This window comes from Oryzias latipes, chromosome 19, assembly GCF_002234675.1.
Source record: "Oryzias latipes chromosome 19, ASM223467v1".
Taxonomy (NCBI): domain Eukaryota; kingdom Metazoa; phylum Chordata; class Actinopteri; order Beloniformes; family Adrianichthyidae; genus Oryzias; species Oryzias latipes.
The window spans coordinates 11,835,424-11,861,754 of NC_019877.2; the positions used below are offsets into that span (position 1 = coordinate 11,835,424).

At 38.7% G+C, this 26,331-nt stretch overlaps 1 protein-coding gene across 1 annotated transcript in view; it reads right to left on the bottom strand.

Moving 5' to 3' along the window:
- Window positions 1-2,176: 2,176 nt before the first annotated feature.
- adam12 (ADAM metallopeptidase domain 12) overlaps window positions 2,177-26,331 on the bottom strand; it is a 100,036-nt gene continuing 75,881 nt past the window's right edge. Inside the window, exons 12-23 of the mRNA XM_011488263.3 lie at window positions 18,079-18,256; window positions 16,063-16,152; window positions 15,754-15,949; window positions 15,570-15,678; window positions 14,978-15,176; window positions 12,929-13,006; window positions 10,399-10,507; window positions 9,595-9,730; window positions 9,339-9,504; window positions 8,092-8,349; window positions 4,506-4,669; window positions 2,177-4,423 (exon numbers count right to left, since the gene is read on the bottom strand). Of these exons, the coding sequence (XP_011486565.1) occupies window positions 4,354-4,423; window positions 4,506-4,669; window positions 8,092-8,349; window positions 9,339-9,504; window positions 9,595-9,730; window positions 10,399-10,507; window positions 12,929-13,006; window positions 14,978-15,176; window positions 15,570-15,678; window positions 15,754-15,949; window positions 16,063-16,152; window positions 18,079-18,256 (1,753 nt within the window). The 3' untranslated portion in view covers window positions 2,177-4,353. The remainder of the gene's footprint in view (window positions 4,424-4,505; window positions 4,670-8,091; window positions 8,350-9,338; window positions 9,505-9,594; window positions 9,731-10,398; window positions 10,508-12,928; window positions 13,007-14,977; window positions 15,177-15,569; window positions 15,679-15,753; window positions 15,950-16,062; window positions 16,153-18,078; window positions 18,257-26,331) is intronic.

The following is a 26,331-nucleotide window of genomic DNA, read 5'->3' on the forward strand; positions in this document are numbered from 1 at the left end:
CCTGAAAATTCAGAAGAAGGAAGCAAAGAGAAGCTGGAAAAAATACCATCGTGCAGCAAAAGTAAAGATGAAACCTTTTTCTTTCACATTTTTTTGTTGTAAAGTTACACAAACATGAACGTGAATTCCTTATCTCACAAAGAAGAAAAATTCCAATCATGGCATATGAATATCTTGACGGCTCTCTTTATGAAGACTCTTCAGATTGATGTTGTATTCATGTAAATGAGCCGCGGATAAACCAGCTTCAACTTAAACACTGAGCTCAAAGAATGATGCCTCAATTCAGCTGTAATCCAATGAAGGCTTCCCTTCATTAGTCAGGGGGATGAAGCTTTTGACACCTGCAAAATCCTCCCTTATTCTTTTGGACAAAAAATCCTTCAAAAATATCCCTTTTTACAGTCGCGATTCTTTTCTCAATGCTAAATGCAGTTGTGGTTCTGTTTTGGAACAACCCCACAAGGCATCCCGCCTACACACAGTGTCTTAATAGGAAAAAGTTTGACTTCTTTTGGTTTCTGCAAACAGGCTGTGTCTACATTTTGTAAGAACTAGAAACCAAAATCCATCAATTTTCACAACCAAACACACGCTCGCATGGACAAGCAGGGGCAATTTAGAGTCATCAATTATGTGTTTGGACTGTGGGAGGAAGTCGGAGTACCCGGTAAAACTCAGACATGCACGGGGAAAAACATGCAAACTCCACACAGAAAAGTCTCAGTCAGGATTGAAACCAGGGCTGTGAGCTTGCAAACCAAAATACAAACCTAAAACTTCACAAAAGAAACGTATTTATGTTGCACATGCTGTTTATTGTTGCTAAAGAATGCATTGTTGTTGTGTTGAGGTGGGGTTGGACTGGAGATGGATAGTAGCTTGGAGATAAATCTAGAAACAAAACACCTTTTCTCTTGTGAAAATAACGTATTTGTGCATTCATTCATTCATCTTCTAAAACCGTTTTGTCCCGTTCGGGGTCACGAGGCTGCCGGAGCCCACAAGGGAAAGGGACATCCTGGACAGGTCACCAGTCTGTATTTGTGCACCATCACCTAAGAATAAAAATAATAAAACAAAAACGAGTCTAAGAATCTTGAATTTAAATTAAATTCTCTTTTTGTGCAGCCAACAGTTCACGATTATGGTTTCTCGTGTCTACCAGAGGCAGAGGCAGCTCTAAAACCCTTCAGAAGTCCCTTTAAAGACCCACTCCAATCATCATTGGAGCTATGCTAAAAGTTTTCCGAGTGGTCTTTTAATTATGATTTTTCTGCAAAGCAGCAGTAGTTCATCAGTAATTTGCCACTAAATTGTAAGCAAGATTGTTAATGCGGAGTAACCCCGCCCCCCTTCCTGTCACCCATCTGCTTATATGGTCTCCTGCTAGCTTTAACCTGCCAGCTCGGACGAGGAAAACAGACTTTCATGGATCTAGTCGTCTGCAAGTGGATGCATCAGAATGGAGCGTAGCGAGGAGCTTGTGGCCCGCACAGCATAAAAGCTTTCTTCATCTGCTGCTGATTCACGATTTAAACAAAGAAATATTCAGAAATGTGGTTTTGGGCTGAATTTTCTTTACGTGTCCTTCGTCATGAGAAAAATGCCACAAGAGCATGTTCAAAACACACAAAAACAAGATATTCTTGTAGTGGGTCTTTAAATTGAGACAGTATGAGATCAACATTCAAAGAAATGACTTTTGCTTATTCAAAGACAAAAGATTGTTTTGCACATTTCAAAAAAGCTTCAGCGAAACTTCAAATCAGCACAATCACAGAAAAATGTAGGAATCATCTTTATTTCATAACCTTAAAGAAAGATAATCAAAGCAACAATTCATATGAGATTGTTTTGTTGTTGGCTTTATGATCTAGATACACAAAATGAAAAACAAAACAAAAAAAGGTTCCACTTTGGCTGAAATATAATTTTAAAAAAAAGTTCTTCTTATGATAAAGATTCTAGACGACAGTCACCAATGTAAAGATAATAAAACAAGAAAAAAAGAGATGTTCCTTATAAAAAGCCACTTTAAAGGTTTGAAGCAAAGGCGCTAACAAAACCATGATTGTGTTCACACTGACAAATACTTTGTGTACCTGCTCTTTCCCTACACAACACCAGCACCACTCTAAATGCATTTTGTGGGAATAAAACTCAACAAATGAAATTGTGTTTCAAAGATTTTTACTAATACTTGTGCATTAAAAAAAGCCCACAACTTCACATTGACACTTGACTTTTTTTTGTACACATGTGGCATCACAGAGTCCTTTGTAAAAAAAAAAACAATAAAAGACGAGGACGCACTGATTTAGGAAAACACCTGTAACACAAGACAAATACAGAAGAAACATTCAAAGATGCGACTAACTCCAGCTGCTGTGCATCATCACATTCAGACACAGAATTAAAAAGGCAAAGTAAACAAAGCTAGTGCATTATAATAAAGATGAGAGTATCAAAAGTAACAAAAGTCCTTCATATCAACCTAAACACTCGTGGAGAGTAGATGCGTCTGCAGGAGGTGTTGCTGAATGTTAAAATGTGTCTGCAATCCAGCAGAAGTTACTTTCTACTGGATTTATGAGTTTTGTAACCCAAACTAAAGTGATTTTAACGACTGGAGAACACATTCAGATAAAATGAAGGGTTGGCTGTAAAGCAGCAGATGTCTGGCGGCTCGGACGACAAAACGTGTCAGTTTCAAGTTCAGTTAAGTATCATTAAAAAAAGATAAAAATCCATCTTCAAACACATGTAAGAAATGTTTCCATGCAGACGTCAGTGAACCCAAAGTCTATGATGCTGGAAAGAAAATCCTTCAAAAGTGTTTAAAGGAGTTTACCATCCAGCCACATATATCTGGCTCATTTTTATGATGGAGTATTAAGGGCCACCATAAAATTAAAAAAGTTAATACATTTACAAGAATAAATTCCTAAAATTATGAAAAAAAAATGCTATGATAACAAACTTGTAGAATTATGAGGAAAAGGGTCAATATTTAACAATAAAAGAGTTATATATTCATAAGTTATAAGTTAATAATTTACAAGATTAAAGCTATAAATTTATGAGGCAAAAAGTACCGGTAAGTTAGAAACAACAACAAGAGAGCCAATATTGCCTTTTAGAATGAGAGACATAGAGCACTTTTTAAGCAGTTTCTTCAGCATTGGTTTCACAAATAAGGAAATCCTAAGTCTTTTAGTGAGTCAGGATTGTTTTATTTGAAAAGGAATTTTCAGGTAACTGGGCCTTTTTCAGATGAAGATTCTTGACCCACAAGGAGCGGATTTCTGGCGGACGCGGCGTTTATGCTGTCGGGACTATAGTTGCAGAGGTCCAACCTTTTTCTCATAATTTTAAGACTTTTTTCTTGCAAATTTTATGACATTTTTTCATAATTTTATGACTTTATTATTGTTAAATTATAACATTTTTTCTCATAATTTTATGACTATTCTCATAAAATTACAACTTTTTTCTCATAATTTTACCACTTTATTCTAAAAAAATTACAAAAGTTCTCATAATTTTTTGTCTTTATTTTTTATAAAATTACTACCTTTTTCTTATAATTTTACAACTTTATTATTTAAAAATTATGACATTTTTTTCTCTTAATGCTATGACTTTATCCTCAAAAATGTATTCATTTATTGTTATTTTTTTGGTGCCCCAAACATCATACATTTTTGATCTGCACGTCAAAGTTCAGATCTTTAAGACAATCGTATTATTTTGAAAATCAACAACCTCTCATCGTTAAACTTCCTGTTAGATATGAAGTGCAGACAGGCTGGCCACTTGAGGATTAGTTAGAGATCACCAACAGCCGCCTGCGCTTCCTCGCGACCATCATCTCCTGCTTCCGTGCGGCTGTTTCAAGTCTTGCCAGACCAGTTTGAAGATGCTACAGACACAACCCTTCGTCGGCCATTGCACAACACTCTCTTCACTTTTCCCTGTAAAACAGATCCTTAACATTGCAATGAACTCCCTTTGTTTAAAAACGTTTACAGGAACTTTTGCAATTTTACAATTTCCTTCCTTCTGTTACTCACATTGCAATTATCCATCTATGTGAAAAAAAAAAAAAATTAAAATGCTACCATGTGGAAAAAGTGTCTGGCACAGTGCACTGGGTGGTAATAAATACAGAATATAAATACTTTACATGTACCTGAGCGCAGACTTGTAGCACCGTTTAGAGACAGAGCACCAAAGGGACATGGAAAACCTCACAGATACCGTCACTTTTCTTAAGGTCTTCAGAGTTTTTATAGTGCAAAGTTTTTTGTGTGTGTTTGTAAAACCAACATGTCCCTTTTAGCCAAAGTCTCAGCTGCTGTATTTAACATTGGCAATGATGCAAGGCTTTGGTCGTATGGGAGGATGCTTGGGACTCGGCCTAAAGAGGTCAGAAACACAAAACCGTTAGCAGAAGTAATTCAAAGTTTAAATGAGAATGTGTGGGGATGGTGGGGGCTCACCTGTTGGGATGTGGGGCAGGTCGTGCAGGTTTTGATGCACCAGGTAACGAGGCAGAAAAGGAGGAGCCCCTGTTACCCTGTCCAGCAGAGGGGCTTTGCACCAAACGAGAGCTCCTTGGATCAGCGGGCAGGGGTTTTTGAGGAGGACTGGGCTTCTCTAGGTCCTGTTTGAAGACATTTTAGAGTAGTAACTAAGGATTGCCACCAGAGGGCACTCACAGATAAACTCTTCCATTTTATGTTTGCTTTTTGTTCCTTTAGGCACCAGGCATCCCAGTCACAGCAACATGTGATGAGAAAAAGCTATCATGTGGTTTAATCTCCTTTAGAAAACACAGAGTAGAGATCTGCAGGCAGAAGCTCACAGCTCAACCTGACAGCCAAAGCTGCAGCGACAAAAGCCACCTTGAGCGACGCCCAAACACTTCCCCACTGCAGATGAAAGTCAAATGAAAAGAAAAATGTGTCAAATGACGTGAAAAACAGCTTCACCTGAGCACGGCTGACCCTAAACCTCACCACCCGAGGGGGGCGGTGATGCTTCAGAGCCCCCAGCAGGGAGCTTTCACTTATGGTTAATGTCGCTTGTCAAGATCCTGGAGCTGCTGCAAACAGCTGCTAAAGATACCGACGGTGAAGTCCACTGCCAGAAGGATTCACTCTCACATTTTGACACTGAATAGGAGCAGATGAGAGGATCGACTTCCAAAAGTCTAAAATACTGCCAAGAGCTGCTGCCCGACACCTATTCAATGGGCATCTGCAAATCAGGAGGTAATTCAAATGAGTCTCTTCCGACAAATCTCGCCATATAAAGGGTTGCAAGCTATATGTTATCTTATAGGTGCTGAATCGTTTTGCTGCTTCAATATCTCTCCAAACAAATGCCACGAGCCCTGATTGTTTTATGTCTCATTTGTTAATAAATCTTCTTCTTCTTTCTTGTTCGGCTTTTCCCATCAGGTGTCGCCACAGCGAACGAGTCGCATGGTAAACTTGGCAATGTTTTACGCCGGATGCCCTTCCTGACGCAACCCTCTCAAAGCAACCGTGCTTGGGACTGGCACAGAAGTAGAGAAGGGAACAGCGAGCAGCCCGGATTAGAACCCTGGTAAATTCTGGAGAAATTACAAATTTTATTCTTTATTACATGAAGCAACAAACTTTAGTTGAATGAAACACAGAAATGTTTGTTTTTGTATCTCTCATCTGTGATTAGTAAAAATTTCTATCCGGTTTTAGTTTACATAAATTTATTTATTGGATTTGGTTGAAGATTTCACCCAGCTAAACCATATGTTTGGACCCATTCCAATGAAAATGGTGTTTTTAACATGCTCGTGAGGGATTTTTCTCATGACGGAGGACATTATTAAGATAATAATGGTCAAATTGCATTTCTGAGCATTTTCTTTATGGAGCATGGAGCATTTCCGATGGCTTGAGAATCAAGAGCGGATGAAAAAAAATGCCTACCTGAAAAAGATTGTATTTGTGACGTAGAAAATAAGCTGGGTGGGCCACAAGCTCCCTGCTCCGCTGGACTCTGATACATCCACTTATAGACGAATAGATCCATGTACTGTATGTCTTTGTTTTCATCATCTGAGTTGGCATCTGGCTTTAAACTATACAGCTGGACAGCTCAATTATTGCACACCATTTTTGTTGCACCAGTAATGTTATATTGGGGGTGTGAGAGGCTGCAAGCTAGTGGGAGAGAGTGTAAATCAAAAGAAGGTGTGAAATGGAGAGGGACATGACTGCAGACAAGATGGCATCTGACATAATCGGCTGGAAGTGAAAAATATACAGTTTTACCCCAACCCTAATCCTAAGCCAAAAGTGATGAAAATCGTAAAAAAAAAAAAAAATGCTTTCAAAGCTTAAAACCGGAAAACTGGAACTGTTAGGGTGTTAAGATAATTTGTTTTCAGCAATATTGGAGGATTCAAATGTCTTCAGCCAGGCCCTTCTGGGGAAGCTTACCCGGCGCCAACAGTCCCGCCAAACGCTCAGAGATAAATTTCCAATCAACTCCTGCCGCTCTGCAGAAAGTGTGACCTAGAAAACGGCCGAAATTTGGATTTTGCCTAAAAATGGCATAATCATAATTAAAGGCCCACTGGGAATGCTTTTACAACAGATCAAAAGGTGATCAGAGTGGGTCTTTATTCATTTCTTGATGTCAACTTTGTGTTGGATTTTTGCACTTCTAAAAGGTTAGACTATTTGTATTGTAATTTTCTACCAATTCTGATGAAAACAAACACTTTCAGGAAGGTTGAGCTGCACTCAAAAACCTCTGAGTTCCATGCAAAATCTGAGGACTAAACAAGATTACTGCAACATGTTTGCACAATAGGAAGAAGGTTTTTCTTTTATTTATTTTTTTACCCCTGGAATGCCTCTTATAGCTGTGGGGGGCTGCAGGCTGCCTCAGCTGTCATTCATATAAAAAAGGGGGGTGCATCCTGGATGTGGTGCCAATCCATCACCAGTCAAGTTTTAAAATAGCATAAATAATTATGAGTCTGAAGAGTCAGTAACTGTTTTAAAACATAGTACTAGTTAAAAAACACACACAAACATGCCAGAAATGAATGTTTTCACCGGATTAAAGGTACATTTAGACACTATAATGACATAATTAAAGATCGTTTAAGCATTTACATACTTGTGACAGATCATGTTACACTAATTCATTTTTAGTCATTTAGTCGTATCGTCATTAACAATTAGGGTAAAGAAGCAGTATACATGCTCATATTTCACAATAAAAGCCCCACCATAAAAACACAGGTTTACCTTTTAAATTAACTGAAAATTAGGTTTAATTTGAAAGATTTAAGTAAAGTCTTAATAATGTATTCATTATTATGCATAGGGATTACTCAGGGATTATCATAGTGATTTATATTGGCCCTCAAATTATGCAATAAATTGGTATGATCATGAAGCATAGCTATCAAAATTATTTATTAAACACTGAGTATGCTCCCTTGATGATAGTTAAAAATCATAAAAATAGTGCCAGCATAGAAAGGAAGTACATTTTTTCTCAAGCTTATTGTTCATCCGTAAGTGACAGACTCTTAGATTTATGGCCTGAAATCCGTCTCCTTTACATTGTCTTTCTTTGGCTCGCTGCCTCACACAGTGCCAGTCTACAGTAAATAGATAAAAGCCCCATTCGAGTTTTGGAGAACCACAGAGAGTAAGCGGTTGAACTCCAGGGAACCTCTGGCTTCCTTTTCCTCTCAATTTTCACAACTTGCTCTTAAACCTGAAGACAGAGGGTCTAACACGCTGGGATATTTGCACTCACTCAAGCTGTCGCCCCATTTGATTAACTATGTGAAGTTTTCGCAATCGTGTTTTGGTTGGAGGGTTTGAGCAGCTCAAACATTTTTCAGAGTGCCAAACTTCCACCAAAACTTTATTTTTACAGAACACAAAAATAAAAAAAACTAACCAACCACTATTGCAGCTTGTTGTTTTTTTTCCCTCTTTTGGTTAAGTACTGAACAGCGATTGGTAAAAGTTTTCATTGAGAAACATCGTTTCAAACAAGAAATTCCCTCACCACGACCATCCTGGAGGAGTTCTGGTGTGCAACGCTGCGAAATGACGCCCCTCTGGGTGCCTGGACGTGCGGCTGGGGGGCTCGGTGAGGAGGAGGCAGGGGTGGCCTTGGCTGTCTGAGCCCAGAGGAGAGGGACAGGGTGAGAGACAGCGGGATTGGATGGTTTAGGTGAACCGGGGGGCACTGGGGGAGCCTGTGCAGACTGTAAGAAGGATAAGATGTGGACGAAGGCCCCACCTCTGGCCCCCGGTGAGGAGACTGTGGAAAGATAAAAGTCGGAAAGAGGAAATTTAGGCAGAAGTTAAAGCATCTGCTTCCTGTCAGGAACAGTCCACCGTCATCTGCGGTGTTTCCTGCTGCTGTCAAAGACACATAAATCAATCACTCCCACTTGGCTGCTCATTATTTCCTCTTTGGGTAAGTTATTAGAGATCAAAACCGTCCCATAAGCGCCTGCTTAACCTAATTTAAACGGCTGAACGGACCACACACACCAAAGGGGGGAACTTGACACCGAATGGCACTAAATTATAAGCATATTTAGACAGACCCAGATGTGCACGGCCTAAAAAAACACAACAGCATGCGCGCACACACAATCATGTGACGGTTTAACACAGCTCCTGACAACTGCAAAATGACCTCACCTGCACTGTGCTCACATCAAACAGCCTTTCTCTTCTCACTAAATAAAACGCACATGCCGTTAAGTGAAAACACCAAACTCCTGCTAATGCGTCACTCCCTGCAACCCAAACGCAGTCTCCTCCGACACCCATCCTTCAATGACCCTAAATCACTCGGATGGCTTCCTGTCACAAACCGTGTCGTGGCGGTAATGGAGTGGATAAGCCATACGGAGATGTGGGCGCACAAGTCATTACAGCTAAAATAGCGCTCCCTGTCTTGCAATTATTAGCTGGAAAATGACTTTGCGCTGCGAGACTGCAGCTCCATCAGCATTTTTCATGGGGCAAAATCCAGATAGGTCAATTTCTCTCTGAATAATCAGCTGTTAATCACACCAAACGCATTCAAGTGTCCTGAACACAGCGCTCACCACAGACCCTATTATTGCTGTCTCTTTCACATCCGTCAGAGGGATCCTTTAATTGGATTTGAATGAGACACCATTTGTGTAAAAACGCCACTTCAGTCTGGTCGAAAAGGGACTTGTGTGAACTTGTGCTGCATTTCCGTTGGGAGTGGGTCTGAAAGCCTGGCTTAGAAAGATCCCCAGCATGCACCTGGGTGTTTGTGGGGCGGCTGTCAAACGCAGACGCTGGATCCACGGAGGTGACTTTAAAGATGGCGGTGGTGTGTGGCAGAGGCGGAGCAGGGCGAGACGGAGATGTGTTCACCGGAGGAGGCTGGTTTGGGGCTGAAGGTCCGCTGACTGCACTGTTCTCCGCTCTGTGACAAAGAAAAGACTTTCCATCTCTGAACTGCACAATTTTTTCATACTACAATTCTTCTCAGCCAAACAAATGACTGAATTCTCACCTGAGCTTCTCAATTGGTTTCCTTTTACTGAAAAGCAGCAGGCCCAGCAGAGTTTTCCTCTTGATGGAGACAATCAGAGCAGCTCCCAGCAAAGTGAGGAGAACAACCAGGACACTGACAGTCACATTCCTGCTATCTGAACACATAGGAAGCACAGAAACATATAGCCACAATTCCAAATGAGAAGGTATAGTGATTATATATATATGAATATTATTTGTTCATACTGGAAATCTATGTATACCCATATTTTTTTTGAAAGTAAAACAAATAATTTTGATTAAGGGAGATTGACTGTTTTACTTCCTATGGTTAAAATTGTATGTATACATGTACAACACATGTACATCGCATGTACCATCTATTAACCACCAGATTTTTTCCATTATTTGTTATCTGCTTTGTTGTTTACTACAACTTAGACACTCATATTGAATGTCACTGCTTTAACTTCCTCTGGCCAGATGTTCTGGGTTTGGCTCCACTGAGGCATTTCATAGAGAGAGCCCAATACATTTATGTGTAGAAGCTAAAGAATAAGGACTAAAAGTCCAAATCCTGTATAGATAAAAGATCCAAAATAAGAAAAGTAACCCAAAAAGTGTTAAAGCTGTGAGTCCAGATGTTACTTTTAAAACAATAATAGGATTATGAGAAATCGCACAGAATATGTTTATTAATTAGTTACTTTTTTCAACTGGACTAAATGCTGTGTTCCACCTGAAACCATGAAAAATGAATTTGAAGTCAGATCTGAACTGAATTGGTTTTTAATCCTGGAGAGATGCCATTAGTTACCATTACCTGCAACCCTGATGGGGCCGCTATCCAGGCTCCCCCCAAAACCTGCTTTGTCACAGAAGGGCGGCGCCCAGTGAGCCTCACAGTGACAGTTCTTGTTGTTGTTGCACACCTAAACAAAAACAAAAAAAAATGAACAGGATGTTAAAGAATGGATGGAATAACAACACATCACATTAGGAAATAAATCAGCCGACACTACTAAAACAGATAGGATTAAGAGTCTGAGATCAAATTTCTTTATGTGATATTTGATGAAAAATTGAGTTGGAAGAAACATATAAATGACATAAATTCTAAAATATCTAAAAACAATATCCGTTCTTTACGACTGAGTCTTAGCAAAGTTACAAGATTTAAAGTTGTTAATTTTCAAGTAGTTCTTCACAAAGTTAAGCATTTTTTAAAATTTCAAAATTAATTAACATTTACTACAAAAGCTTCCATCTTAGAGATGGAGTCTGAGAAAAAGTACACAGTTTAAATAATAGCTATGAAAGACACACTTCATTAAACTGTCCTAAAATCTGGTATTAGTCAACTATTATTTATCATAATTATTTTTAGTGAATTTTTGGAAATGTTTTGCTCAAATTTTATTGTTTCAGATTTTCAGAATAATTGTACAAGGGTATCTTGTGTGCTGCACATGGTAAGAAGAGCCAAGACATCTGGAATTAAATAAAACAAAAGGGGAAAATAAAAGAGAGGGGGAAAAACCAAGTAGACCCATGCTTTAAGCCACATTTTTATAATTGCTCTTTTGTCTTCCTTTGAATTAAAGAGCAGGAAAGGTCAAATCTAGGAGAGTTCCCTGTCTGGGAACAGTAATATGGAACAGGTGAGGGGGGTTCTGGGAAAGACAACATCTTGATCTAATCTACTCGCCGGGGTGCCCTGACTTCAAAACTGCCCACATCCTTTTGTTTAAGTGAGTAAAAACATTCCTTAAAAGTTTTATAGATACAAAATCTAATAGGAACTAAAGACATTTTTAACTAATTTTTTTCAATGTGTGCAAACATAACCTCAAACTGGACAACCCATTTCTGTGATGTCATCCCACACAGATACATCCAACACTAATAGTTTTAAAATGCTTGCTGCATTATGCCAAACAAAACCTGAGCGACAATTTTCAACAGTTTTGAGGACAAGGACTGCAGCTGCAGAGCATGATGAATGGCACTTAATGGAGAACATAAATGAGATCATTATATGTAATTGATTGAGCCTTTCATCGTTTAGTGATTGATTGCAACTTATGGTTTGTTCTCTGTATGACGTTAACGCTTTAGAGCTACATTTTGAACTCTTTACAGCTTTGACAGCTTTTAGGAGGAAGAAATGGAACATTCACTAAGTAGAAAGGGATTTTAAACAGCCTTTTCACTTCAGGGTTGAAGCTTAATTTAAAACTAAAATAACTGAAGTACGGAGGAGTTCACAAAATAACCACTAGTAGCTTGTTCCACAATAAATTATTTTCTTTGCCCTGTTGGTGTATAACAGGGGTCTGCGACTTTTAGTGCTAAAAAGGGCCATTTATACCAGTATTTTGTGACCAAAACCCAGAGAGAGACGCAAAATCCCAAGAAATATATACATTATTTAATAATTTATGTTTTTTTTAGCCATTTAGCTTTCAAATATTTACAATGAAAAAATTGTAGTAGTTTAATATTTAACTTTATACAGTATAAAAATTTCAACTTTGCTCACTTTTGACAGCAGAACAGTTCCTTCCAAAGTAAAACACACCCTGTGTCAAATAAGATCCTCCTGCTGCAGCAGATTTACATGATTAAAAATGCAATATTATATCATAATGACTTTGGAGTACCATCATTATTTTTCTTCTTTTACTGTCCAATATAAATATGACAATATTCATGTAGAATCCATTTTTTTTAAATCAATACATCTACCTACACAAGATGATAGATGTGTAGGTAAATGTATTGGTAGTGTCTAGTAGAGAGGTAGCAACTAGACACTGTTGTGCAGCAGAAGATCAGAATATTAAACGACTCTGACAATATAGTCAATGTTGTTGCATAATTTTACTTGGTTTTGTCAAAAATATAAATGATCAGACAAATTTAGATAAACTACAAACCACATATTTATTCCATTTATTAGCATTTTTCTTTAAAGCCAAAGAGCCACATTGGAAGAATAAAACAACTGCATGTGGCTCCGGAGCTCAGGTTGCAGACCCCTGGAGTAGAAATTTAAATCTACAGCTTTATGTCAGACTTTTCTGTCATTAACTATTTCAACTAATTGAGGTCAGTCGATTGGGAGGTACGATTTAAATCCCCACCTCCTTACATTTTTGGGGTGCTATGAGGTTTTTTATTTCTGCCATGTAGGTCAGGGTAAACATCAAATCACATGACATGGAATCTAGTCAAGATGGTGATGACCATAAACTGATATGTACAAAAACAAAGGACTGACTTGTGTGTTTTACAGGTATTGGTTTCTTCATCCTGGGAGGAAAGTGAGATGGGAGGTGCTGAATACTCACCCCTCGACTGCTGCACTTGGCTGCACACTCATGCACACCAAAAACACTGACATTTTGGCACTGACGATTAAGACACATCTGAAACAAGAACAAGGAAAAAAACGTTTTAGCTCAAGTTAGTTTATTTTAAATGCATAAAGCACATCCAACTTGCTATCATTATTAATGTTAGAGTAGTGCAAGACATGTATGTCTGATTGTGTGAGGTGTCTCAGAAAAATTATGAAATATCGTGAATTATTTAGACGTTAGTGAAAAGACCCATTGAGAGACTAACCCCTAACAGCTCAAAAAGAAGATGAGAGGCCAACGGACACAAGGGATCAGCAGCAGGTTCAGTATTATGAATGGAAACTGACTACATGTAGTCATGATGTTTTAAAACAACAAAAACGTCACACCCTATGTTATCTATGACATCTCTGCTCCAGGACTGCATGAAAAAAGGGGCGTGTCCAATTGGTTTGAAGAAAGCATATTTTTCCTTTGTGACATGTGACTTTTGACAAGCCATGCTTCGATTTACTGGAGTCAAATGTCAGATATATACGGCTTCGATTGACCTAAAATTGTTTAAACAAATGGATCAGTAGAAACCTTTTTTCAAAATAAAGTTTAGAGAAAAAGAATTTCAAGTGTTTGGGAACACTTTGGTCTCCAAAGTAGGTTAATTATGTGGTTAAATCAAAGCCACGGTGTTGTGACATGGAAAGGTGTTTAGTTATTAATTTGCTTTTTTTGATGTGAAGGTTTGTCATCTTCCTTCACTTTTTTCAAAGATGGCAAACATTTTCATTTTCCATTTTGTTTTATAGCTTTAACTCTGTAGATAAAGTGAAGGAAGCCAAATAAAGCCAACTTTAACTGACATATAATATTTTGAATGAAAAAGCCTGTAACAAATCCCCTATAAAGTTACACAAACTGTCAAAAATGCATGATTATTGTAAATAGTAACATCCGACTTACTGTCATTTTTTCAGATGTGAGGATGACTGGCATTTCTGTTATAGTTGATTTGTGCAAATTGAAATATCAGGTTTGTTTCTGCTCTGCAGAATTTGTCCACAAAGAGTCAGTTTGAAAAGAGTTCATCAATGAGACTTAATGAATTCTTCAGCGAAGAAATTGCTGAAGAAATCATCACACTCATACAAGGCTTCGTCTCACCATCACTAGCTCTCCCTGAAAGGCGTATCAGTCATGGCCTTTCACTTCATGCTCACCAGTCAATTCTTTTGCAGAACAAATGAGTAAAATCGATGAAAAAAAAATGAAAAATCCTAAATCAAGAGTCTCACCAATAACCTTTTCTGTTTTAAAAAAAAAAATTCAAAGACTTTTCAAAAGCCCCAAACCATTTTTTTTCTGTCTGTACCTGAAGTGTTTCATCTGTAACTGCCAAATAACCGGATTTGTGTGAGTCTTTTTGTGGTTGTACTGAGATGATTTAGCTTTTGTGGTCATGATATCTGGTTTGGTTCATGCCACATCTGCTTTGCATTGCTGAGCTGCATCACATTTCTAATCAGTCGCCTCCACAGTTTCTTTAGTACCATAATCAGTTCCTGGTTTTACTTTGGTCACAGATAATATGTCATAGTTTAATTCATTGTGTTGGTATTTATTTATGTATATCAGCTCATTAAACAGACTGTCTCTGTTTTACATTTGGATCATGCTAACTCAGACAAATTTGGAGTCTTCCTCCTGTAATGAAAATAAAAGGAACTACATTTTCCTCATCATTGATTTCATTTGCTTTAAAAATTTTCAATCACTGATTTACTGAGGTCCTACTTAAGCCAAATTGCTCATCCCATAATCTCTAATTTCTCAATCAAATGAACTGCTTCCTTCAGATAGGGATGGGTTAACTAACAGTTTTTATCAGTTACATATGCAAAATCTTGGTTCACATTTAATGAAAAGTGTTGCAGAGAAGAAAGTGCAGCAAATGCTTTTCTTGGGGATAAAATAGAACAAGTTTTGCAGTCTAGTATGTATTTTTTTTAACTGAAGGTATCAGACAAAAGAGTAAGGTCACACCATTCCATCTCCACATTTGGTACCAGTCAGAACCAGGCCAGGATCTGGCATGTCATCCCCCAAGTAGACGTGAGTGCCCCGGCAGAGTATCCGTCCACCCTCATGCAAGGGTATGTTTGTTTCTATGGAAACGGCGTTGGTGCCGATGACGGGGCGGTTGGCTCCTCCTTGACACTGGATTTTGCCGCATTTTGCATCCCTTTGATCAAAGCAACCAAGACTCGGGTCAGTATGAATTATAAACCAAAGCTTATTGTTCTGTACTGTACTTCCTGCAGACATTCTTCCTTTGCAGTCCAGCTGTCAATTACATAGTTTGAAAGACTGGCAGGTTTTTCAAACACTAACATCACAGCAATTTTAGGGATGACACTTTATGCATCAAACTAAATGACTGCATCTCTCAGTTAGTAAAATTTAGCTGTTTTGTTTCACTCTGTCCAGCAGTATTTAACCTAAAAAAACATCTCATCCAAGACATTTGAGGCTTACTTGTGATTCATTTATTAGGAGTCAGCACAGTCCGTTATTAACTGATTGCATCCCACAGAGAAATGCATTCACCAGTTTCTATGGTGACCCCGGCTCTTACCGCACTTCACATTTGGCGAAGGAGCCTTTTGAATCCTTGCCACAGTTGCCGTAAGGATCTCCCGCCGAGTTGACCCTTTCAAAGCAGATGCTTGGAGCCGGCTTGGCTCCTGCAAGACACAATAACACACCATTAAAAGTCTGCGCCTATAACCGAACCAGCCGCAAGGATGCCTCTTTCGCACCTTGGCCCCATAGTGTGATGCATTGCTGCTCGTGCGTCTGGCATATGCCGTTGTAGCAGTATCCCTCCACGCTGTGGCAGGCGTGGCCATCATGGAGGTAAACGTTGGAGGGGCAGTGGGGGCTGCTGCCAGTGCAAAACTCGGGCAAATCACAGGAGTTGCTGGATTCACGACACGGAGTCCCTGCTGGTTTGAGCTGAAGTCAAATACAGAGAAACAGATTCAAGCTTAGACAAACTTTGCTGGAAAACAATCCAACAGCTTCAATCCAAATCGGCAACAACAGAAAAACGTAACAGCTTGGTGTACCTGGCAGTCTTGGCAGCATTGCCCATGTGCACAGACAGCATCCCCTTTCAGAGTGCAGGTTGAGGCGTTACAGCAAGGATTTAGACACTCCTTTAAATAGAAGAATGACAGGAAAAGGTTGCATGCTCAGAATTGTAATTTAGAATAAATGTGTTGAGGAAACATTTTGTGGAAACAGTTTTCTATTTGCAACTGACATCAGGAAACAGAATATTGTTTAACATAAAATAATTGGCTTATATCATCCAACGGGTGCAGGGTTTACAGAGCTCTATTATGTGCAAATATAAATGTTATTAAACACCATCTGATATATGAGCGAAGCAACTGAAACAAAGCAAACTAGTCTCAGCATTCGCATTCTGGAGCAGCACAGCTAGAGTTTAACTAGAATAATGTGGATTTGCAATGATTATTAAAGGCGTATAACTTTTTTTGCATTTTTTTTCTGTGATTTTAAAAAGACTGCATGTTTTTGCAAATTTTTGGATTAAAAGAAGACAAAAAGTATAACAAATAGGAAAAGGATCCTGATTTTGAGTTCTTTAGGCTGCACAGAGCATGTCCCATAGCATTTTCCATTTCACACTGGTGGACCATCTGTTTCATGCTAGCTGTTATCATGAACCATGCACTGCAACATTCAGCAGCTTTCTGCCTCCTAATGTAGATGGAGGGCAGAATTCAATCAAGCCACTATGTGTAAGATAAAGTCTGCTGGTACGTGTGAGTCTCCCTGAGGATGCACATTTTTAGCTCTCCAGGGAGAAAAAAAAACACAAACGGGCAGGGAACTTGGGTGATATATATTTTTTGCAATGATTTTAATAAAAATATATTATAAATACAAAAATGGAAAGTTTTGATTTAAAATAAGTTAAAATACACAAATCCTAATAAAAATGGGCAAAAATAATGATCTTCCTGACTCCACAATAGGATTTTTTATTTAATATAGCCAGATTTAGATGGCTGGTCAGTAGAATGTTATTGTAAAACAATTTTTGGAAACCATTCTTTCTGGGTTTAACTTCATAATGTCACACTGAGGCAGGAGACTACAAACCCACGAGTCAGCCCTCTCCCTTCTGCCTTCAGTCTGACTATGGTGCAGAAGTGAGAGTCAGGAGGAAGGAGATGGATGGAGCTGGCAGGGGGACAGAGCTGACATGATGGGCCCCTCCAGATCTGTTTTTTCAGCCTGAAAACCATTAGGACTGGTTCCCATGGTCCTACTGGCCAAAAGAGGTAGATGATTCCTGCTGAAAAGAGGTAGCTTGTGACAGTGAAGAATACGACCCGGGCTCTTAATGAGGCTTTTTAATGGTGCAGTGAGGTGCTGTGTGAGCAGTCTGATGTGGCTTGCGTTGGCACAACACCGCTCAACTTTGTAGAGAGCTTGATTATGCCGCTGGCCCTGGAGCTCATGACAGCTCAGAAAGACAAGGACACTTTCAGCCTGACCCTGGCTGAACAGCCCTCCAAAATAAAAGTATCAACAAATCACAGAAGGCAACAAAGCCTCCTCTCAGGAGGCGATTATATAATCCCAAATATGCTTCCAAATCGGAATAGATGTAGCCATAACGCAGCCCAGCGCTAATTGTCAGCTGAATCTGGTGCTTTATCTTTGTGCTGTTTGCAACATCCACCACCATAACACATGTCAGGGCTTAATTCACTCAGCAATGTCTTCTCTCAGAGACTACAACCAAACAGCTCTCCCTCCCAAACACCTCTGCTGTGCACAGACTGAATAATTTCCCACTCAAATCTTTAATCCAGTTTACTGAAAAGTGCATTAAGAAAGCACGGAGCTGCTACACTGCAACTCCTTTGTTTCAACTCTGCGATAGCTGCTTCATGTCACAATTCTGCCCAGAGAGATACAGAAACACCCCCCACCCCCACCCTTTTCTAAAATAATCAACATTGATTTATGAGCAGCAAAGAAGTACGTTCGCCAGAGGTTTTTAGCAGAAAAATGGTGTTTATGGTGACCTGCGAGAGCCTCACCTCCACTTCTCCGCAGTCACACTCCTCCCCTTCCTCCACGTAGCCGTTGCCACATTTCTGCCCGCCGTAGAGGACTTTAACCTCTGGCATGTTGTACAGACACATGCCGACACCTTTCTCGAAGCTGGCCGTCAGGTCTTTTTTGCTGCAGCTGCTGAAAACGGTGGGGAACGGATACCTGCAAGTGCCAGGAATGTTTCATGAGTCAAACAGACAAAGGATAAACAGGAAGGTGATCAGTTCAACTAGGACAGGGGTCTGCAACCTGCAGCTCTAGAGCCACATGTGGCTCTTTGACCTCTCCATTGTGGCCCTTTGATTGAAGTAAAATAACATTTTTAATTTTAAAAGATAACATTCAAGTTAAAAGTAGGGAAGTAGTAAAGGAAAGAAAAGTAAAGTAACACTTTATTCAATTACTACATGACTACAGTACCCATAATGCTAAATATCCATCAAGCAGTTTGGCTTTGTAGTTTACCAAATTCCCCGTTTACCACAGAATATCAGCAAGCACAACCAGAACTGATACTTAAGGCACACAGAGTTATAAGGTGGATTTAGGAATTTTAAGTACATCTTATGGTTCGAAAACACTGTATGATCAATTAATTAGCCCTGATTTAATTTTGGTTAATTACATTACAAATTTCTGGCAGAGATGCACCACAAACGGTAAAATAAACACCACACTACCTCTAAATTTACTGAATTTAAAAAAAAAAAAAAAAAAAAATGTGACAAAGGTGTCTTTTATTTTGAAAGGAAGTCATGTGAAAACTCCAAAAGTTATAAACTATTTTATATTTTAAAAAATATGTCATTTCCTCTTTATGTTTGTGTTTTCTTTATGCCAAAAAAAAACAATAGTTTATATTTATCATAATAGTAACAGTAATAAAAATACAAATCAGTCTGTTATTTTTCTAAAAGTGGCAGTCATACTTTGTGGCTCCTATTGGGTGGTAAGAAATTGACTTAAATGGCTCTTTAAGTATTGAAGGTAAGATAGGAGAAATCTAAAATACTCACTAATAACTATAGGAAATGAAATAAATCAATTGACCCCCATCTGAGAAAATCTAACGACGATTTGTCAGTAGATAAACAGCACAAAACTCCCATGACTTTCCTCCCACATAATTGCATGAACTGCAAGGGTGAAATGGATGAGAATATTTGAAGAGAAGGGAATTTTATTCAAACCAAACCCAAAATGCTGCTCGTTTTGCAAGACTTGCAACCCTTTTGTTTGACTCGAAACAATGGGAGACTGTCCTTTTACTGTCAGCTGGGAAAGCATTCGACCCTAAGTGTTCTCTGCCAAAAAGACCTCATGTGGCGTTACTGAGGGCTTTTAATAGACGTTAGATGAAAAAAATGAGAGTAAAAAAACGTCACTTACTGTGTATAGATTGTATCTCATTTTCTATATGGTTCTTGATAATAAAAGCACCACATGAAATTTTTAATAACTCCACCACTGCTGTAAAACCTCAGTGAGGCCAGAAAGGATGAATCTCTGAAATCTTCCCACTTCCATCTGTACTTGTCTTTTTGTGTCCAGATAAGCGATAGTAAGTGGGGAATTCAGGTCAGCTCTTTCAGCAGCCTTTATCAGACACCCTTGAATTTTTGAAACGTACACTGCACAGCAAACCATCAATCACGCCTCTGCACTTACGTTACCTCTGCCACCCACTTACCGATTTGGGCCTGAGGCTCAGAGAGCACAATTTTCCCTCCCTTGCAATGGGAATAACAAACAAACTGAACATGCACCCCATAAGAGCAGATGTAACACACCCAACAGCTGGTTGTGGCACACATTTGTCATGCATTCCTGTGCATTGGGTAAAGTCAGGCGTTTTTATACAACCACATGGAAAATGTTCATGACACTTTAAAAAAGTACTTTTAAATCATTTATTGCTTAAACCTAAATCTAATATATAGATGAATATGTAAGCCCATCCATGCATACCAATTACAAACCAACCTGAAACTTAAAATTTTTGCATGATAGGAAATCAGATTGCAGAGTCATACAGGGCGTGGCTTCCAGATTGAAGCTTGTTCTAAAATACAAATACCTAGTCAGTTCAGTGTATGACCACTAGGGGGATTTTTACACACTAAAAGTTAGTACTCCAATTTCAAATATTCAGACTTATTTTTTTAAAGCCAAAATTGTTAACAAATAGAAATATAGGTTGGGCCTGCATTCCTTCACTACTAAGTGCAGGAATTTTATGGAGTGTTCCCCTTTTTGAAGAGCTGTCGGGTGCCCTAGAAATTTCCCAGAAATCTGTGCGAAAAACCAGTGAGCATATGGATACTCACCACATTGGCAAATATGGACCACCATGCATTGTGTTAATTTTTTCATGTCAAAATTTTTTTTTTTTTTTTTTTTACAAACCATCCAAGTTTTCATCATGACAACACACTCGATTCATAAATAGTCTTCGTAAAATGCTCATGTTGTTACTTCAAAAATTGGTGAAGTCATATTTGCCATTAAAAAAGTAGCGGGCGTGGTGTTTCAATTGTTTTTACCATCCAGTGTACTAGATAGTTTAGTTTAGTTTTTATAGTTTTAGTAGTTATGGATTAGGGAGAGAATTCGGACATAGCCATAATCTTTTGTTTAACAGGTGTCAAATAAATCCTCCTCTTTACTATAGTTTTGTTGGGTCAACTTTCTGTCTTATTTTTTCCACTTATTTCCCCCTTTTTTGGGGTTAGGCTGGAGCTTGATGACATCATTTCCTGCCAAAATGGGGACAGTCTGGAAACCAGATGAACTGACGTCAAATCGGTTTAATAAAACCCAGTAGGCCACTCTGTACTTGTATAATAAACAGCCAAAGTCTGATTTGTTATGAAACATATAATTTTGTATTTTGTTGCAAATTTGTGCACAATTTTTTTAAGTTATTTAGTATTCTGAGCTGCTGGGGTACCACTTGCTTTGAAGCAGCAAGGACATCACCGCTGCAAACAGCATTCCCAGAATGCAGAGGCCTTAACAATGCGCCTTTCTCCACTATCAGCTGCTCTGAAACAGCTTCAAAGCAGATACAAGTTTCAAAGCTTCCAAGAGATTCTAAGCTGATGTTTTAAGCATCCACACCAGAGAAATGTGAGCTGTATCTGCAGAGCTCCTGCCCTCAAAGTGACGGGTCCTAAATCTGCTAACAATCTGAGCGAATCTGCTGCCAGTGTTCAAAGGCCAGACACCAGACTCAACAGCACACCTCCAGAGAGCAGTTTCCATGACTTTGCAGGGCAGCTGTTTGAACACTGGACGGCTTAATGTATCATAGAGCTGGTGTAGTGAAGGGCAGAAAGCTTAAATATTGTGGTTTCTGACATCCCAACAAATGCAGCTTGCTGAAGATGTCATATTAGTGCGGTGTGGCTTTGAAAAGAGAAGAACTGTGATTTCATTTCCATCACTAGTGTAAGAATCTGCCTTGAACTCAGACCCAGTGGGTGTATTGATATTAAAGCTGTTAAAAATGCTCTTTGGAGGTTTTTTTACTTTTAAGAATGCGACGTCTGTGTCGCTTAGAAATGGCCCTCTTTCAAACAGCTTTTAATTTTTTTATAATTGTGTTTTTCCCATCCCATTTCATGTTTCAGCTTGACCTAATTTTTGCCTTTTCTTTGATTTCTCCTCATCGTGTCCACGCTTTGTGATGGGAGAAAGGTGGTTACCTCAAAACAGATTTTGGATTAAAAGCATCAAAGAAAGCTGTCATAATAACGATATTTGGGCCCCCTTCCTTCTCTGAAGCCACTTCCCTCTCTTGCTGATGTCTGCCTTCCCCTGAAAACCAGAGCCAACGTTGTTAAGCTGCACATTCCCTTTATTTTTGCAGAAAACTGTTTCCATGAACTCAGCCCTAGTCTTCAATTAGAGCCCACGGAGCGCATGACGAACCCATCCGTGTTTTTCCCTCATCTTTTTCAGCAACTCAGATACATTAGTGACTAAAACATCCAGCTGTTTCTTTATGAGCAGCAGCGTGGGGAAAGAAATGGGTGTGCGCCGCAACAATGTGGGGGAGGGAGGACAAAAACGAGGGGAAATGAGGCTGTGAAATGGCAAATGCACAGATGAAATACACTAGGTGGCATTTAGCAGCTGCAGCCCTCTGAGGACCAATAAAACACTTCCAGCAGAAGTTACGGTTGGCACATCTGCAGTTTTTGGCAAATGAAAGATTCCCCACCTTGAAAGAGAAGTTGCAGATTTCAATCCTTGGTGTTGTTGTTTTGACTCTTATCAATTTTAAGATTGGTTTGTTTTAGATTTGTTGCTCAGTTTTTCTGTTTTTCTCCCCAACTTTATCATTCAATAAATATTTTTTTTACCCTGCAGTCTTTGTTTTGGGGATACATTAAGGATTTTTTGTGAGATTAGGGGTTAATACCAATATTAATGAGAGATTACAATTAAAATTTTCCTAAAACCACCCCAAAACAATAAATTGCATTACTATTATTACATAGACTGAGTGGAAAAGACAACAATTTTTCTAATACCATGGACATTACAGCATGTAGAATCATTCAAAAAAAATACAATTTTCACAAGATCAGATCTGTTTTCAACAACTAATTTGCTTACATGCATACTTTTGTAGAAACACATCATGCTGTCATCGACATATTATCTTTATCACTCAGTAGGTCCACTGTATACATAATTGTACACTCAGACATTGTGAATGATTTAGGTCTGTTTTCTTTTACTGAATGATAACCTTTAATCTGTCATCACCATAACTTTCACATCTAGCTTTTTTTTTGTTTTACTTAACAGCAGTTATTGGATGTAACTCCACTTCTAAGTAAAGTTGTATTGAAATGCTGTTCACCTTTATTCATTTCTTGACACATCTTTCGCTTTATTGATTTGTAGTTTTATTAAAAACATATGCTTGCTGTGGGCAAAAACAAACAAACGGGTAATGATTAGAAACAAGCTTATTTTGAATAATAAGCTGATATTTTGAAAGTTTCCTCTACAGTTTTAGAGGATCATAAAGGGATCTCATTATACAAATGTACCATTAGACTAAAAACACATCTTGATCAGCCTTGAGAGGATTTGTAATAGTTTACAATTTCCCCCATAATATGCCGCAGTGCAGGTTTATGGATAATTTCTAAAAAGAATTATGCAAACAAAGATCAGACTTACATAAAACAAGTTTATTCCATGAAATAATTTTAAATTTTTTTGCTTTTTTCCATTTAGAAACAAATTATCTGATCCTTTATTGGTGCAGGTTTTAACACCCTGACCATCACAGAAAGTTTCCTCTTCTCATGTTGCAGCATGTGAGTGGTTGTATAAATATCAGCTTTTCATCAGACTATGAGCACAAAGCCAAACCTTATGTTATTACAGTACCCCTCAGGGGAAAGTCTGAGTTTAGCATACATAGGGTAGCTCAGCCTAAGGTTTGGGAGGAGGCCTGTCCACACTCCATTTTTGTGTTTATAGTTGAGGGAAAGGGAGTTTATGTCACATCTTTTCATTCATTAAATTATCCTGCACCACCCTTGGCAACATATAAATAAATAAATTACCGGTAATTAAAAAAAATAATATATATATAGATATATGACCAAGTTACTTTCTTTTCCTGTAGCCTTTTTTACAGCCTCATTGATTCAAAGATCTTTATCGGGCACTTAGGTTAAAAACCTTAGCTCAACCTGACTTCTGCAACTCTGAACTGCCCCTTCCTTGTCCTTTTCATTAAAGTGACAGCTCCTTTATGAACAGCACACTGGTTTTTTCATAACATTTTGTGACTTCTGACAAGGTCAGATGCAGCGGCAGGCACAAGCAGCAGTTAATAAGCCACAGCCGTGTTCAAAGTCTAACCTTCTGCCATCCTAGTGAGCGCAGACTTGGTGTGGTAGTACGGAAAATATGGGTTTGTTTTTTTGAAGAATTAACTCATTTCATCAACTACATTACCTAGATATAGTCCTTTCAGTTTTGTTAGGAAAATGATCCTTTTATATTAAATTAAATCAGATTCAACTTTATTGTCACAGCACTGGTGGATACAGGGCAACAAAATGCAGTTAGCATTCAACCATAAGTGCATTTTCACAGTGCAAATCAACGCTAAGGCCTTTTCTACAGCTAATGCATGACTGGCACAAATTTGAGCTCATGTGATGATGTGGCATGACATTTTTTTGCATTCACTTTTATATAAACTGCAGAAATCATTAGCAGAGAGGTGACAGATGATTGGCTGGTTGCTGTCCACTTTGCCACACACATGAATCCATATAATGTCTGCATCTGGCTTATGGATAAGGTTTGAAATGAATCTTATTTAAACATCATTTAGGCTTGTGAAGTCTGAACCGTAAATGAGGACACTGGATGATGTGATACAGTAGGTGCTGAATATTTTTACATTGATTTCCCAACTGAACTAATTACAGAAAGCATAGTAGTTCACTCCTGAGCATCACCAAAGGGGCACTGGTACCATTCCCTTAGATTCTTTGAATTTTGTTATCTATGAGTACTTACATTGCTTTTTTGTCCATCATCAACACTGCAAGTTATGGATTTACCATTTAAAAAAGAATAAAGAATTAGATTTACTAAATGTGTCCATAAAACCTGTCATATTTAATCTCTGCCTAGGTTTGACTTCAGCAAAGATGTGATTGTCATCTATAATCCCCGTCTGTCACACTGACATGTCTCTACTCTGTTTTTTTTCCCTCTTCTATTTTCTCTTTCAATTTTGGAAAACCCTTAAAGACGCATTAATCTTATCTTCCCAAACTTTGTAGATGAAAGAGCTCATCAAGAAGGGAATGTTTGGAAAAAGGCAGACTATACAAACTCTGAAAAGGATTTTTCTGAGCAACTTAAAAAAAAGCAGCAAATGCTCTGCTTTCAGACCAAGTGGTGGGCATTTCAAAATCTCTGATCATTCACCTGTTTCACCTGAGTTTAAAGTAAAAGGTTTTACAACAAAGTAGCATTTAAATAAAGATAAAAAGCAGCCTTTATGAACATAATCTGATTAAATTTAGTTCACTATGGCAACAAACAGAAAAGAACGCACAGCTTCAGTTTTGATCCCTCAGAAGGTTATCTGCCACTTTTATTATTTGCAGAAATCTGATGATAAAAATGTTTAGTTTGTTGCTTTATAACTTAAACAAAGTCCCAAATAAGGATCACCTCTTCCCAATATAGAAACATCATTTTTAAGAATCATAAACATTTGCAAATGAACAGGCTTTAATGATACTTTTATCGAGAGCGGCAGTAGTTTATCAGAAGTTTGTCTCTGAATTTCTGATGAACGGGGGCGGGGTTGCTCCTCACTAACCCCGCCCTGTCTACCCCTCCCTATTGTTGATAGCTCAGAGCAGGGAGCTTGTGGCTCACCAAGCGTATTTTCTTTATCACAATTAATCTCTTTTTCAAAGTGCATTTTTTAAAATGCTCCTGCATCACAAAAGATTTGACTAAAAATATGCAAATTTGAGCTTAATTTTTACAACATATGTTCTCCATCCTGATAAAAATGCCACAAGAACATGTTAAAATCACCCAAAACAGGATTTTCATTGGAGTGACTCTTTAAACAGATGTTTGAGGCTCAGACGGATTAGAGTTTAAAGAGTAACATGTTCAAAAACAACAGCCAACAAGCAGTTGGAGACCACAAAAAGCCAAGCTCCATCCCCATAACAGAAGAGTCTGACTTTTTCTTCTTTTCAGAGCACACGGTCTCAAAACTGGAATCTGCAAAAACACCTAAGGGCCCCCACTAACAGTAGACCACCCTTAAATTGCATAATCAGGCATGAAGAAGGGGCACGCTAAAGTGGAACTGAACTAGGCCCGGCACCATATGGAGTTCCTGCATTGATCACTGCATTTCATGAGTGCATTCCTCCAGGCCATGTTCGTGCACGCTTAAGAAGAGGCCAGGAGAAGTTCAAGCATGCGTGGATGTGTGTGCTTCTAGAAGATATCATCTCAAAGGATGAGAACTCTCAGCCTGTTCTCATTAAGGCCTAATGAGGGGGATGTAGGGTGGATTGGAAGAGAGGAGGACACAACAATTGGCCGTGACCAGAGTGAACAAGAAACAAGCAGGGCTAAGCGCAGATGTGCAGACGACTAAGACAAACCGTATAACTAACCGCCCCCCACCCCACCCTCTCAATAAAAGCCCCCGA